At 38.3% G+C, this 16,235-nt stretch overlaps 1 protein-coding gene across 1 annotated transcript; it reads right to left on the bottom strand.

Moving 5' to 3' along the window:
* Positions 1-2,036: 2,036 nt before the first annotated feature.
* On the bottom strand, positions 2,037-2,591 carry LOC133824963 (uncharacterized). The gene has a single exon (XM_062257974.1). The coding sequence runs from the start codon at positions 2,589-2,591 to the stop codon at positions 2,037-2,039; it is 555 nt and encodes a 184-aa protein (XP_062113958.1).
* Between the last annotated feature and the right edge of the window lie 13,644 nt (positions 2,592-16,235).

The following is a 16,235-nucleotide window of genomic DNA, read 5'->3' as shown; positions in this document are numbered from 1 at the left end:
TCCATCTGTCTGAGGATGATAAGTTGTACTAAATTTCAGCTTTGTACACATAGCCTTCTGTAGACGTCCCCAGAACTTGGAAATAAAAGTGGGGTCCCGATCCGATAATATAGACTTCGAAGACCTATGAAGACATACAATCTCCCTGACATACAACTCTGCATACTGCTTTACTGTATAATTTGTCCTCACAAGAAAAAATGAGCTGACTTGGTGTGTTTATATATGATCACCCACATCGAGTCATGATGCGAAACTATTCTAGGCAAGCCCACCACAAAATCCATAGTGATTTCTTCCCACTTCCATTAAGAAATACCTAAAGGCTGTAACAATCCAACTGGCCTCTGGTGTTTAGCTTTCAACTGCTGACATGTTAAGCACTTTGTTGCATACTCAACTACATCTTTCTTCATCCCTGGCCACGAATACAAAGCTTTTAGATCTTGGTACATTTTTTTTGGGCCTGGGTGAAATGAATAAGGAGTGGTATGAGAGCCATCCAAAATCTCTCCTATAATACCAGCATCAAACGAAACACAAATTTGATCCTTGTACATCAACATATATTTCTCAGCAAGGGTAATGTCTTTAGCCACTCCATGTAGGACATCCTCTCAGTTCTTCTCTAACTGACGATCACTCCTCTAAGCTTCTCTTACCCTCTCAATGAGTGTAGATTGAAGAGTATTTTTGGCCAATATACCCATAATAAACTTTATCCCAGCTCTGGTCATATCCTCTACCGATTCTCTAGATATCTACTTTAAGCTATACAACTATCCTCGACCTCTCTGACTCATAGCATCTTCTACCAAGTCGGCTTTCTCTAGATGATAAAGAATCTCACATTCATAATCTTTTACTAGCTCTGACCAACATCTCTGTTGCATGTTCAGATCCTTCTATGTGATAAAGTACTTCAAACTTTTAAGAGTAGTATAAATTTCGCACTTCTCCCCGTACAGATAATGTCACCACACTTTCAGTGCGAATACCACTGCCACCAATTACAAATCATGAGTAGGGTATTGCTGCTCATATTCCTTCAACTATATTGAGGCATAGGAAATTACCTTACTAGCCTACATTAGAACATAGTCTAGCCCCTTCCTCAACACATCACAATAAACCATAAACTTCCCCTGATGTGACGGAAGACTGAATACCGGAGCAGTGATCAACTGCCGCTTCAACTCTTGAAAATTATTCTCACATTTGTAAGACCAAATGAACTTCAAGTTTTTGCGTGTCAACTCTGACAATGGAATTTCAATCCATGAGAACCATTACACAAAACGCCAATAGTATCCCACTAAACTCAGTGAACTCATAATATCAGTGGCATTCCTGGGCCTTGGCCAATCTCTCATCACCTATATCTTGGCTGGATCTACCATAATTCCATCCTTACTGAAAATGTGACCAAGAAATGTACCTGAGGTAACCAGAACTTGCACTTATTAGTCTTGGCATACAATTTATGCTCCCTCATTCTCTGTAGTACCAATCGTAGGTGTTACTCGTGCTCTGGCTCTGGCTAAAAGGAGATTAATATATCATCGATGAAGACAATCACATACTTATCCAAGTAGTCTTTGACACCCTCTGCATCAAATCCATAACACTAACGGGGCATGAGTCAATCCAAAGGACATGACCATAAACTCATAATGCCCATACATCGTGCGAAAGGTTGTCCTTAGGATATCCTCATCATTGATCCTCAGCTAGTGATAACCAGATCAAAGACCAGTCTTTGAGAATACTGCATTACCCTGCAACTTGTCAAACAATTCATCAATCCTTGGCAGTGGATACTTATTGTTGATAGTCAGATTTTTCAACTCACTGTAATCAATGCTCATCATTAATTTCGCATCCTTTTTTTTTTTTTTTTGATGAATCAGCAAGTTTTTCATTACTCCAAAAAAAACTATACAATCTAATAGCATCTTCAATGGAAGACCTAATAATAGCAAATTCTATACAAATATGTGAACTGTTAGAAAATATCCCTCTTTACACCATTAGTTTTATAAGGCCAAGAACCATTCTATTTCTATTGTATTGACACGTTGAGGCCGAACACAGCTAACTCTATGCTTTACATCTTCCTTAATCTTCCTTGCAATCATATCTACTGTCATCACCTTCGAATTCCAGAGCAGTTCATTTCTGGCATGCCAGACTTGGTAAACCAAAGCTGCAAGTGCAGCAGAATAACATTTTTTTTTTAACTTACTTATTTTGGCTCTTTCTATCCACCTGAGAAGACTACCCAGATGCCTTGATTCAGCTCCCCATCGAAGCCAGTTCTTCACTTGCTGAAGGCAAAGCCAAGCTAAAGAGCAATCGAAAAATAAGTGCTCCTCTGTTTCTGTGTGACGCCGACAGAACAGGCAGTGAAATTCATCTATTATGTTATATTTATGCAGCTTGTCTCTTGTTCTCAACCAATTCTGAACAGCAATCCAGAACACCAAACTATGTCTTGGCAGGTTAAGTCTACCCCACACCTCTTGGCTCCATTTAACTCTATTCTGAACAGGGCACAGCATCATGTAGCCATGGGATATCTGATATAACATTGTCGTACCTCAAAGTGACAATGTCGCATCCTTCTTCTTAACAAATAACATTGTCGTACCTCAAAGCGAGAAGTTGGGTCTAATGAATCCAAAATCATGTAAAACAATTACATTCAATACTGTTAATTTTTCCAGAGCCATTCTGTATGGTGCTCTAGATATTGGTTCTATTCCCAGTGTCAACACAATGATGGTAACCCTGGTAAATCCTCTGGGAACACATCTAAGAACTCACAGAAAAATATATTCTCTGTCGGGCCAACTAGCACATCCCTAGTGGTATCCATTATGCTCGTTAGGAATCCTATGCACCCTCCTTGCAATATGTCTCTAGCCTTTTGTGTTGAGATCATAGGAACGCGAGGCACGTTCACAACACCCACAAACACAAATGGGTCCTCTCGCTCAGATTCAAAGGTCACCATCCTCCTTCTATAGTCTATGGCTTCCCTATACTTGGCTAACCAATCCATGCCTAACGATTGTAAGAAATGGCCGACCTAGGCCGCAAAATCAACCAAAACTCTAGATCCCCAAAAGAAGTCTCAATTGTGGCAGTCGAGCGGGCTGTATATGTACACGTTTCCCACAAAGCTCTTCAACTAATGGGTGTTCCACCTTTCCTTTGCCCTTACTTGCACTATGAAGAACCCGTGAGCCAAGGCTCAGCAAGGAAACCCAAACAAATAAAACAGATTAGGGAAAATAAAACCAGGATTGGCAATAGTGTATAGGGTCTTCCTCTTCTGGTCGCTAGGGGCTTTGCCCCTACTAGATTCTGTAAAGGGAGCTACTACCCTCCTTGTAACTCGCTTGGCGGCGCTCTCGCACCAGATCTTGTTCTCTATGCCCTCAGTAGTAAGGGCCTTCTCCACTACCTGAGCGTAAGTCGTCACTCCAAGTATAGAGGTGGTCTTGACATCCCAGGCTATCGTAGCATTTAACCCGCGGAAGAACAATTCCTTCCTTGTTACATCTATTGGTACAAAACCAAATCAAAGTTTACTAATCTGTTGAAATTCAAAGCGTACTCTGTTACTGACATGTTACCCTTAACCAGATTGTTGAAGTCATCTGCCTTTGTAGCTATGACTGCACCATTGTAGTATTTTTCATTAAACAGGTCTCTGAACTCCTCCCAGCTCAGTGTAATCACATCCTGAGTCTGCCACACTACCTCTAACCAAATACGGGCATCCTCCCAAAACATGTACGAGGCACAGGTCATTCTCTCATTACCTACGACCCTCATAAAGTCCACCCTCATAAAGTCCACTCTCATCCATTGCTCAACTCGCAATGGGTTTGGCCCTCCCTCAAAAGAAGGAGGGTGTTGATTCGTGAAGCTCTCATAAAGAGGCTCCCATCTATTTTGAAGTTCTGGCTATCCCAGAGTTGGTACCACCACAAGTTGCAGAACCGGTGCAGCATTCCCTGGTGGAACTTGCTATCTTAGAAGTCTGATTTCATCATCCTGTCCCAATAATCTAGCTTTCATTTTGGCGCCACCGCGAAAACCCAGAAATTTGCATTTTCCCCCTCCATTTTCAAATACCAAATCCTAATTCTAACATGATTCCAGTCAATCTATTACATCCAAACGACCACAGACTAACTCTATCACTCCAATACAACATCAAAATGCACTTAAACACCCAAAAACACACAATTACCAAAATTACATTTGCGCTTAAACTTTGAAAACTTACCTAAAGAAATAAAAAATATAAGTCAAATTCAGAGTTTCCAATCCAATCCAAAGCTTTAGAATAGTAAGAAACACTGCATCCTCCGCCAACAACAACACAAACTCTCTAAACACATCAAAATTTCAGAACCACCATAATTTCAAAACAAAACCATCAAGAATACTTAAGAAATTTCAAGAAAACTAAAGGAAGTTACTCACCTTGTTGTGATTCCAAAATTCCTAAACTGTTATGATTTTCCACACCTCCTAATCTCCTCAAATCCTCCAAATCTTCCCAGAAATCATTTCAATTTCAAGCCAAGACTTAGCTTTGTGGTCGCGATCTTGGAATAGTGTTGACAATGCCCAGAGAGAGTGAGAGAGAGAATTCTTAACGTGGATGAGCTTAGTGCTCAGCACTTGATCTAGTTTCCCTTAGCCTAATCGTCAAAAGACCATTTTCCCCTTCCTCCAATGAACCTCTTATATAACCCCAAGGGCATTTTTGTAATTTTAGCAGAATTTCTCAATAAACCTCAAATTACTCCCCTACTCTCCAAATTGACCAACCTATCATGAAATACAATTTATTTCCCATCAAACACTTTCCTTTATGTACAAATCCCACGTAAAAGCCAAATTATTGAAATACCCCTTGGCTCACCCCGAGCTGGGTAGTACGCTCAGCTGTGACTCTTTTGTTAAATTGCTCAAAAGGATCTACTTTTGTCGAGTATAACAAATATATCCACATAATAATGTGGTATCAAGCACATAGAACATAAAATTAAAAATATACCCTCAACGGGTCAAAATTACAAAGTGCCACTTTTTGACAAAAGTTGGCATTTAAGCACATTTAATACACATATATAAATATTCGATTAAGATCACCATAATTTCCAATTATGCCCTCCGGCCATACTAATCAACATATTATTCATTATTAGGAGTTTTGGGACACTACAACGCTCATCGCAGGCGTCGCAAGGCCACCGCGACAACATAGAATCTGTGTTTTTCCCCTGCATTTTAAAACACCAAAATCCATTTCTCACACAACTCTAGCCAAACTTTCACATCCAATCAACCATAGACTAACTCTATAACCTCAGTATAACATCAAAATGCACTTAAAGATCCAAAAACAAACAATTATCAAAATTTACCATTTGAACTTAAACTTTGAAAACTTACCCCAAAATCCAATAATCCAAGCCCAGTTCCAAGTCTTCAATTCAATCCCAAGCTTAAAAAATCTAGAAATCGTACTTCCACTACCAACAACAATGCCTCATTCCACTAGACACACCAAAGGTCAAAATTTACTTTAATCCTCCATACTCATCAAGAACAAAAGAGAAGTTCAAAACTAGGCAACCATACCTCTGAATTTCAAAAATTCCTAAATGCAGTTGTGTCTTGGGCAACTCCTACTTCCTCCAATAACTCAAATTCTCTCCAGAATTCCTTAATTTAAGGCATTAGCTAAGTTTTGTGGTTGTGATCTTGAGAGAGTTCTTGAAACACAGACCAAAGAGGAGAGATAAAGCATGGGAAATGTGAGTGTGTTGTTGTATTCTAGACTTAGCCAGAACCTTTACCAATTGATCAAACGACCAATTTACCCCTGGTCCCACTTAACCCAAGGACAAAATCATCACTATCTTCTATTTCCCCACTAAACCTCAAATTATACCCCTAATCTCGAAATTAATCAACTAATACATCCAATGCAATTTATTTCCCATAAAACACTTTCAGTTGTCAAAAAATCCCAGAATATACAAGATTACCAAAATACCACTAGGCTTCCATGAGCCGGGTATTTATCCTCGTTGTGACTTTTCCACTAAATTCCTCAAAAGGATCGACTCTACCGAATATCACAAATATATCTACATAATAACGTGGTCTCAAGCACATAGCTTATAAAATTACAATTATTCCTTCAACATGAAAAAATTTCGAAAATGCTCTGTTTTAACAAAAGCGACTCTTTGAACATATTTAATACACATAAACATGCATAAATAATCATATCATAATATAACTCATGTGATTCACATAATCACATACATATTCAATTATTATCACATGATTTCACAATAATTCCACTTATGTCGTCCCAGCACACAAATCAACCTTTCAAGAAGAATTGGGAGTAGTTGAAGTCTCCATAAGCAGCTAGGATTTGAATTTAGAGAGAGGGAGTTGAACTTGAATTCGTGTAATTGAGGTTAATTTCTCAAATTCTGGCAAGAATTGCGTTTAGAACCCTAATTTTGCAATTTTGGGCATTGTTGTGTTATTAAATGAGTTATGTTTGTGTTTGAGGTTGTGTGACTATTTTGTTATTGATTTAAGGTCAACATTATATTAAAAATCTACTAAAATTTGGTTTGGTTCTTGAGTTTTGGGTCTAAAATTACAGGGAACCATTTGGGAGGAATTGGGGAAAATCTAGGTTGCGATTTGTGTTTTAAAGGACCTAGCGCGACCGCGCTAAGGTCTGGTGCGACCGCACTAGGGTCCTAGAAGCTCAGGAATTTTTCAATAACATGACTACACTAGATGCCTGAGAAGCCCAAATTTTTTGAAGGAACGACTACGCTAGCTACCTAGAAAATGGGTTATTTCTGATTTTTTGGCTTTAAGCTCTGGGTTTTGAGGATTCAGTTTGGGGGCCTGCTTCAGGTGCAGGGGATGATTTCATGACCTTGTTAAATGTAATTGGAGGTCGTAAGAGTTAGAGTTTAATTTTGGAGACCGTAGTTGGACTTAGTTCTTGATGAGCGTGTGATTAATGTTGTGACTAAGGTTTCTGAGGGGCTCGGGGAAAGGATCAAACTTGAGGTTGTTTAATCTTTATCATAGGACTCGAGGTAAGAAAACTATCACATGCACCTAGAATACGGCATCGACTCTGATGTTTGTACATGATATTAACTGTGCATTGAATCTATTTAGGGCTGAGTACCCTTATTGCATAATTTTATTTGATCGTCTTTGATTGATCAACATGGGTCGTATTTGGTGATAATCATGTGGAATGTAGGCCATGATGGAAGGGCCACTATGAGGGTGTTGTACACACTTGCCCAGCATCTAGGCATAGGTCGTCGAAATGGTTTATATGTTGAAATGAGTTTACTTATAATTTATAAAGCATGTTATTTATAGTCTATGTTTGATTTAATATCTGTTATCCCTTGTTCATTTTTCTGGCTAGGTCTTGGCTAACTAGTACTTTGTGGTGTTGTTAACGGTAAGGAAAAATTGGAACAGCCATGAATTGCACTTCTCTAGAGCAGTACCTATGTGTTCGGCCTACTCGGCCGTCAAGGTCGGGATATTTTGAGCGACTTAGAGTAAACGTCCATTTTTGTCACTTAGGTCGACTATCTTGAGAACATTAAATATAATTGTGTTTTATTTAAGTTCTTTTCGGTTCCCTTGTAAATCTTTGAAGTTTTAATGAAAAGTATAATCTTTTTTACCAAATGTTTTAGTACCTAGACCTTTAATTAATTTTGATTACCCTTTTGAGTCCAAATGACTCACTTAACAAGTTAAGAACTATTTGAAACACGATCCTTGATTACTAGGGTGCTATAACTTGGTATCAGAGCTGCCAAGGATTTATGGTTCCTAAAGATCGACCAAACATGTACGCTCGCTGCTAAAGAGAAGCTCAACTCACAGTTTGGTAGGTAATTGATTGAATACTTGTCTAACTTAAATATATGCTTTATTTGCATTCTATAATAAGGAGCATGATATATACTATTAGGGTATGGCCCTCTTGATTGATATGTGACTATGGTGGAGAAGCTTAGTAGAACTATTATTGCATGGGAATGTTGTATTTTTCGACTTTGACCGTGGGACAGTTGCTGGATAGAGTTATCATGCCTGATAAGCCGAGTCATTAACTGAAGACATACATGGAAGTTATGCCTCCAAGGTGGTCAATCAGAACTAGGCAGAGCTAATATCAATGTCAGAGATGATAATCAGGGCCAAAATCGTCCACCTACCCCTCAGAATTTGCAGTAGATGTTTGCAAAAATGCAAGCCAGGATGAGGTAACAGATTCTGCCATGGAACGCTGCCCCGCAGGTGCCTCCTGCAGTGGTACCAGTACTTGTATAACCTAAGGTTGAGAACAGATGGGAAGTGGGAACCCCTATATGAGAGATTCCGAAAGCAACATCCTCCAACCATTGAGGGAGTCCCAATCAACTTAGAGCTGAGTAGTGGATGGGTATGATCAGTCCTATCTTCAATTTTATGAGAGTGGTGGGTAACGACAAGGTGGCTTGTGCCACTTTTATGCTGCAGAATCATGCTCGGATCTTGTGGGAGGTAGTATTCTAGACCCAAAATGTTGTTACGATGGTCTGTGAGGAATTTAGGGAGTTGCTCAATGAAAAGTACTATAATGACACAATCTGAACTTCAAAGATGGATGAGTTTATGAATTTGGTTCAGGGCAACATGACAATGACTGAGTATACTCTAAAGTTTGATAGGTTGACCAAGCTTTCCTCTGACTTGGTGCAAACTGATGTGGCCAAGAAAGAACAATTTATTCGGGGGTTGAATTCCATGATAGCTCAAGATTTCAGGATCGCTTCAGTACCTGGGGTTACTACCTATGCTCAGGTAGTAGAGATGGCCTTTACAGCTGAGGGCATTGTGGGCATGATATGGAAGGAGGGCACTGCAAGGTACGATGTTTGGAGGGTGGTACCTCTGTTTATTGGGTTGAGTAGGGGCAATGGACCCAGTGATCAGAAGAGGAAGACCACAAACTCATTCAGCACACCTGGTTCAGATAAGAAATTTTAGGGTACTTAGATTGGTCGTCAGGATGAAAATGAGAATTGGATAGTCTATCCAAAATGTGCTCAGTGCAAGAGACATCATTTGGGAGAATATTGGGCTAAGGCATGTCTCCTATGTGGGATGGTGGGTCATCTCAAGAATGATAGCCCGTAGTTGAAGAAAGAAGAATCGATGAAAGGTGAAAATTTGGTTCTGGCTCGAGTGATTACTTTGACATAGATGGAAAGGACCCGAGTGAAAGGGTTCATTCGTGTTTGTGGGTGCAGTGAACGAGCCTCACATTCCAATGATTTTAACATTGAAGGCTAGAGACTTATTGCAAGGAAGTTGCATAGGATTCCTAGCTAGTGTGGTGTATACCACTAAGGTTGTACCAGTCAGACCAGGGGAAACCTTATTGGTTTGTGAGTTTCTAGATATGTTCCTAGAAGACCTACAACGATTTCATCCACATCGAAAGATCGATTTTCTTATTGAGCTGGCACCTTATAGAATGGCACTGGTAGAAGTAAAGGAATTCAAGGTGCAGTCACAAAAGCTACTCGTTCTTGGATTCATCAGACCTAGTTTTTTGTTGTGGGGTGCACCAGTGTTGTTTGTTAAGAAGAAGGATGGGTCATTGAGGATGTGTATTGACAATTATGAATTGAACAAGTTGAATATGAAGAATAAGTATCTGCTTCCAAGGATCCACGAATTGTTTGACCAGTTGCATGGAAAGATAGTGTTTTCGTGGAATGATCTTCGATCTTATGATCACCAGCTGAGGATCATAGAAGAGGATGTTTCAAAGACTACTTTTCATACAAGGTACGAGCATTATGAGTTTTTTGTTATGTTATTTGGACTAACCAATGCCCCGGTAGCATTCATGGACTTGTTGAATATGGTGTTCAAGATTTATTTCAATAAATTTGTGGTTGTGATCATTGATGATATACTTATTTACACCCATTCAGAGGTAGAACACCTATTTGGTGTTATAGAGGCTGAGGAAGCACAAGTTGTATGCTAAGTTTAAGAATTACACATTTGGGTTGCCTCAAGTGACATTTCTTGGTAATATTGTTAGTAAGGACAAGATTACAGTAGATCTGATCAAGATTGAAGCAGTAAGAGATTGGCCAAGGTCAATGAGTGCTTCAGAGATTAGAAGTTTCCTTAGAATGGGGGGTTATTCGGCATCTTGTTGAAGGGTTCTCGAGGATCGCAATGCTCTTGACTGAGTTGACGCGTAAGAACTTAAAGTTTGTATGGACTGATCCTCGTTGTTTACTACGATGCTTCTAGACAGGGGCTAGGTTATGTTCTAATGCATGCTGGGAAAGTGATTGCTTATGCATCACGACAATTGAAGGAGTATGAGCAGCGATACCCAACTAATGATTTAGAATTGCCAACAGCGGTCTTCGCACTGAATGTGGGGTGACATTACTTGCATGGAGAGAAGTGAGAGATATACACTGATCACAAGAGTTTGAAGTACTTCTTCACACAGAATAATCTGAACATGAGACAGAGAAGTTGTCTAGACCTGGTAAAGGATAATGACTAGGAAATCCTCTACCATCTAGGGAAAGCTAATGTGGTAGCAGATGCCTTGAATCGGAGAGGTCATGGGTAGTTGTTTGGCTTGAAGCAAATATTTGGGAAGTTGGCAGAGGATATGACTAGACCAGGGATTGAATTTGTGGTGGGCCAGTTGGCCAATATTACTTTGCAATCTACACTTCTTGAGAGGATAAAGGACGCTTAGATGAATGATCCTCAACTAGTGCAGCATCGAGAGGATGTCCTAGGTTGAATGGCTAAGGATTTTATGGCCTCTGAGACTGATATGCTGAGGTACAGGGATCAGATATGTGTTATGATGGATGTTAGTATCGAGATAGAGATTCTAGATGAGTCTCATACCACTCCATACTCATTACTCCCAGGAACCATGAAGATGTATCACGACTTGAAATCTTTGTACTGGTGGCCAGGAGTGAAGAAAGATGTTGTTGAATATGTGGCTAAGTACTTAAATTGTTATCAAGTGAAAGCTAAACACCAGAGGCCAGTGGGGTTTTTACAGCCTTTGAGTATTCTTGAAGTTCATTACAACTTATCATCCTCAGATAGATGGGCATTCTGAGAGGACGATTCAGATATTGGAGGACATGCTTCGGGCAAGTGTATTGGATTTTGAGGGATCCTGGAGTAAGTATCGTTCCTTGATAGAGTTTTTATACAACAAAAATTACCAGTCGATGATCTAGGTGGCTCCGTATGAGATGTTGTATTGTAGGGAGTGTAGATCACCTATTCATTGGGATGAGATGGTTGAGAGGAAGTATCTTGGTCCTAAGGTAGTTTGGAGGACTAGTGAGGCCATCAAGAAGATTAGAGCTCGAATGTTTCCTTCACAAAGTAGACAAAAACTGATTGGGAAGAAAAGGAAGCTGACTTCTATGTTTGTGGGACGTTTTGAGATCCTTGAGAGGATTGGGCATGTAGATTATAGATGATCGATGCCCGTAGCTTTATCGAGAGTTCATAACATATTTCATGTATCAATGCTTCAGAAATATGTGTCGGATACAACACACGTGTTGAGCTACAAAGCCCTGGAGTTTCAACAGGATTTATCGTAGGAGGAGGGGCTAGTATAGATCCTCGATAGTAAGAATAAAGTCTTGCAGGACAAGACTATCTCCTTAGTGAAAGTGTTATGGAGGAACATCTAGGTAGAGGAAGTGACTTGGGAGCTAAAGTGGGATATGCGAGATCAGTATCACGAGTTGTTCAGGTAAATTTCTAGGATGAAATTTCTATTAAGTTGGGATAGTTGTAGCATCCCAAAACTCCTAATAAGGTTTAGTACAGTGATTAGTGTCTCGGGAGGACACGTGGGGTAATTATGTGAATTATATTATTATATAATTGAGTATGAATGATTATGTGTATTAAATGTGTTTAAAGATTCGTTTTTGATAAAAAAAAAAGCGGTATTTTTGTAATTTTGACCTATTGAGGGTATATTTGTAAGTATTATATGTTATGTGCTTGAGACCACATTATTATGTGGATATTTATATATATATATATATGATTTTTGACATGACTGGATCATTTTGGGTGGTTTTAGGAATTTCTATAATTTTGGGATAATTGGTAAGTGATAAATTGGGAACTTGTGGTGTAATTATAGGTTAATTTAAATTATAGGCAAATGACTAAAATGCCCTTGGGAATGGTTAAGGGGCATTTGAATGGAAAGGGGTGTAGAATCCCATAATGTTTACTTAGTTTGCTAGTTAGTAGTAGTTGTAGTATTTTAGATTTCGTGGATTTTGGTTCAAACCGGGACCTAGTTGGAAACTCCTAGCAATAGTTATGGATTTTATAAGTTTAACCTATAGTTTAAGAATATTAATTATAACATAAGGTTTGATTAATATTGCTAGTCATAAATATGATATTTATAATAACCTAAGGTTTAGATAGAGCCAATAGAAATATGACACTTGTCATAAGCATGATTATTAAGGAATTAAGTATTTTAATGATAAAATAAGGAAATATAAGCTTTAGTATTCACCAGAAACTGTTAGGTCGTAGTTTGACTAAGTCAAAGCAGTTATCCAACTTCAATTATGCTGAAAAAGTGCAATTACGTGTTTAAAATATTCACGTATGTCGATATATCGTAGCATTGGAGCTAATATATCGCCTGACAAAGGATACAGAAAACAATTTGACGTTGCACGATTGTACGAACGGATGCTCGGCACTAGGCCAGAGCCGCTATATCGCCACATTGGGGCGATATATCGCCTGAAGTGATATGATTTTTGAAACTTAGTTTTTTTTTTTTTTTAAAATAAACCTTAACTACTTAGACCTGCCCCTTAATAGTTTTGACCGAGTCTTCAGCTTCTGATTGACGAATATTCAAATATTTTCAATTATTATTCATTATTTTGTTCAAATCAAAATAGGGTTAGTTTAACTCGTTACCTCTATAAATAGGACCTAGTACCCAGCCTTTCCACTCACTCTTCAAGCTGTGATCAGAGACTCCAAGGTGCTAGTGATTCCATAGAGTGATAAACACTTGGGTTGAGAAAAAGCTTTGCCATTCTTAAGCTTTATAAAATACTTGGGAAGTAAGGATTAGTGTATTTCGGTATTGAAGTTAGACCAATCCTTAAGGTCCACTAAGGTACTCTTATTCTTTAAGTCCAGTAGTTTAAAACTCTTTAGTTTTCTTTAGTTCCTTTTATTCAGATCCTAACTTTTGATATTGGTTTTTGATTAGGTTCTTGAAACATAAAGATCTTTCTTGGTAAGTTCTTCTTGAAGGTTTATTTTCCACATTTATTCTTTACTCTTTAGGAATGCTCATTATTTTTATTGTTGGTTCTAGGAGTGTTCCAAGTCCCACATTTGTTCTCAAATATCCCAGTTTTGGTAAGGAAAATATGATAGAATATATATGTTTATATGATATGTTATGCTACCTTATGATATGTTATCTTATGATATGTTATATTAACTTATGTTATGTGATTTTTACATTATGTATAGTATGTTTATACACCTTGGGCATATGAGTTGTCTAGCTAGCATGCCCCAGTAATTTATGGGCATATGACTTGCTTGACTAGCAAGTCCCACAAATCTAATGGGCATATGACTTGCTTAGTTAACAAGCCCCAAGTAGTATAATGGCCATTGTAGTATTATATGACATATGTTTATAGTATATGTTTATGGTATAATTTATGTATATGTTTTATGTTGTTAATAGTTTTTCCATGTTGGGCATTAGGCTCACTCATTTACTTTTAGTGTGATGCACAAAAATAGATACAAAGGCGGAAGGATTCTTGGAAGCTTGGTGTATGTGTTGAGGTGAATGGAGTGGATGGGCTGCTTGTCGATTTGAGGACGACGTTATTTTCTTTAGTCTCTTTAAATTACGTTTACATTTAGCTTTGTAAACAATTTCATTTAAAGTTATGTTTTATTTTAAAATAATGAGCTCATTTATGTATTACAAATATTATTTTAAAGTTTTCAATAAAGTTATGAATATTTCTCATGTATGTTCTCCTCAAAGTAGTAGTTATAACTAGTAGTTTTAATGGTCTAAGTCTTAGAAATAGCTGGGTCATCACAAGGGGTATAATAGTCATTTGACCATAAAGTAGAGAAAAATGATCAGCGGCCCTTGGATTTAGTTAAACTTGCATTATTTTCCCCTTTCTCTCTATCTCTCCTTCTTCTTGTTTCTCTTCAAGGTGACCAAAACACAAACCATCAAACGCTAGATCAAGCCTTGTCCTTGAAGAATTTTTTGGAAATTCAACCTTTCAAGAAGAATTGGAGTTGCTGAAGCCTCTCTAACCAGCTAGGATTTGAATTTAGAGAGACGAATGATCTCCTTGCTCCAAGTTCTTCATTACTCCCTTGTTCTTGAGTGGAATTTGGGATTTTTTTGGTAAAGCTCAAATTTGTGCTGGGTTGAGATTAGAAATAATTTTAAGACTATCCTTAAACTTGAATTGTTGCTTAATTCGTGTAATTGAGGTTGAATTCTCATATTGGGGCAAGAATTGGGTTTAGAACCCTAATTTTGCAATGGTTGGCATTGAGTTAGTCATGGGTGTTTTGACGTTGTGTCTTTGTTTTGCTATTGATTTGAGGTCAAATTTATGTTCAAAATTAGTTAAAATTTTGTTTGGGTTGATAGTTTTTTTTCTGAAATGGCATGGAACCATTTGGGAGGAATTGGGAAATATGTAGGCTGCAATTTTTGTTTCTAGGGACCTAGTGGGACTGTGCCAAGGTCTGGCGCGACCAAACTGGTGTCCCAAAAGCTCATGTATTTTGCAATAGAGCGACCGCAATAAGGTAGGGCCCGACTGCACTAGAGACCTAGAAAGCCCAAAATTTATGAAGGTGAGACCACACCAGGTGCCTAGAAAATGGTTTTTCTTTTATATTATTTGGCGTTAGGCTCTGGGTTTCAACAATTCAGTTTGGTGGCCCACTTTGGGGCTCAGGGGACGATTTCATGACCATTTTTAATGTAATTGGAGGCCACGAGAGTTATAATTAAATTTGGAGACCATAATTGGACTTAGTTCTTGATAAGCATATCATTAATGTTCTGACTAAGGTTTCCAAGGGGCTCGGGGAAAGGATCGCACTCGAGGTAAGAAAATTGGCGCATGCACCAAGAATAGGGCATCAAACCTAATGTTTAAACGTAATTATAATTGTGCATTGAATATGTTTAGGGCTAAGTACCCTCATTGCATAATTGTATTTGATTGTCTGTGGTTGATCAGCCTGGGCCATATTCGGCGATAATCAAGTGGAATGTAGGTCATGATGGAAGGACCACTATGGGGGTGTTGTACACACTTGCCCGACATCAACCATAAGCTTGGCACCCTAGTGATGCGCCACGCTCATCATAGGCCATGTAAATGGTTTATTTGTTGAAATGAGATAGTTTATTATCTACGAAGCATGTTATTTATTTTCTATGTTTAACTGTATATTTATTATGCGTTGTTGAGTTTCCTCACTGGGACTTGGTTCATAGGTGCTCTGTGGTGCAGGTAAGTGCAAGGGGAAAGTGGACCAGCCATGAGTTGGAGGGCTCTAGAACGGCACATATGTGTTCGTCCTGCTCGGCCGTCAGTGTCAGGATATTTTGAGGGACTTAGAGTAAAACTCAATTTTTGTCGCATAGGCCGACTATTTTAAGGACATTAAATGTAATTGTGTTTTATTTAAATACTTTTGCGATCTCATGTAAATGTTTATAGTTTTAATGAAAAGTCTAATCTTTCTTACCAAAATTTTTAGTACCTAAACTGTTAATTAACTTTGATTATACTTTTGAGTCCAAATGTCTCGTTTAATGAGTTAAGCCCTATTTTAAACACACGGTGTAACAATCATTGATTAGCAGAGCCTTGCAACTTCAATGAGAATGTTGTTTGCCTTATTATCCATACGCAATCTATATGTTCATCAAATGGATATATAAAATGTAATGCCCTAACTTGACTAACTATACATGTTTACGAATAATTAAATAA

This window comes from Humulus lupulus, chromosome 3 (assembly GCF_963169125.1).
Source record: "Humulus lupulus chromosome 3, drHumLupu1.1, whole genome shotgun sequence".
NCBI classification, from domain to species: Eukaryota; Viridiplantae; Streptophyta; class Magnoliopsida; order Rosales; family Cannabaceae; genus Humulus; species Humulus lupulus.
The sequence above is the reverse complement of the archived record's forward strand: the minus strand, read 5'-3'. Positions and strand labels throughout refer to the sequence as shown.

Coding starts and splice junctions, on each gene's coding strand:
- LOC133824963 (XM_062257974.1), bottom strand. CDS start 2,591: ATGTTATATCAGATATCCCATGGCTACATGATGCTGTGCCCTGTTCAG.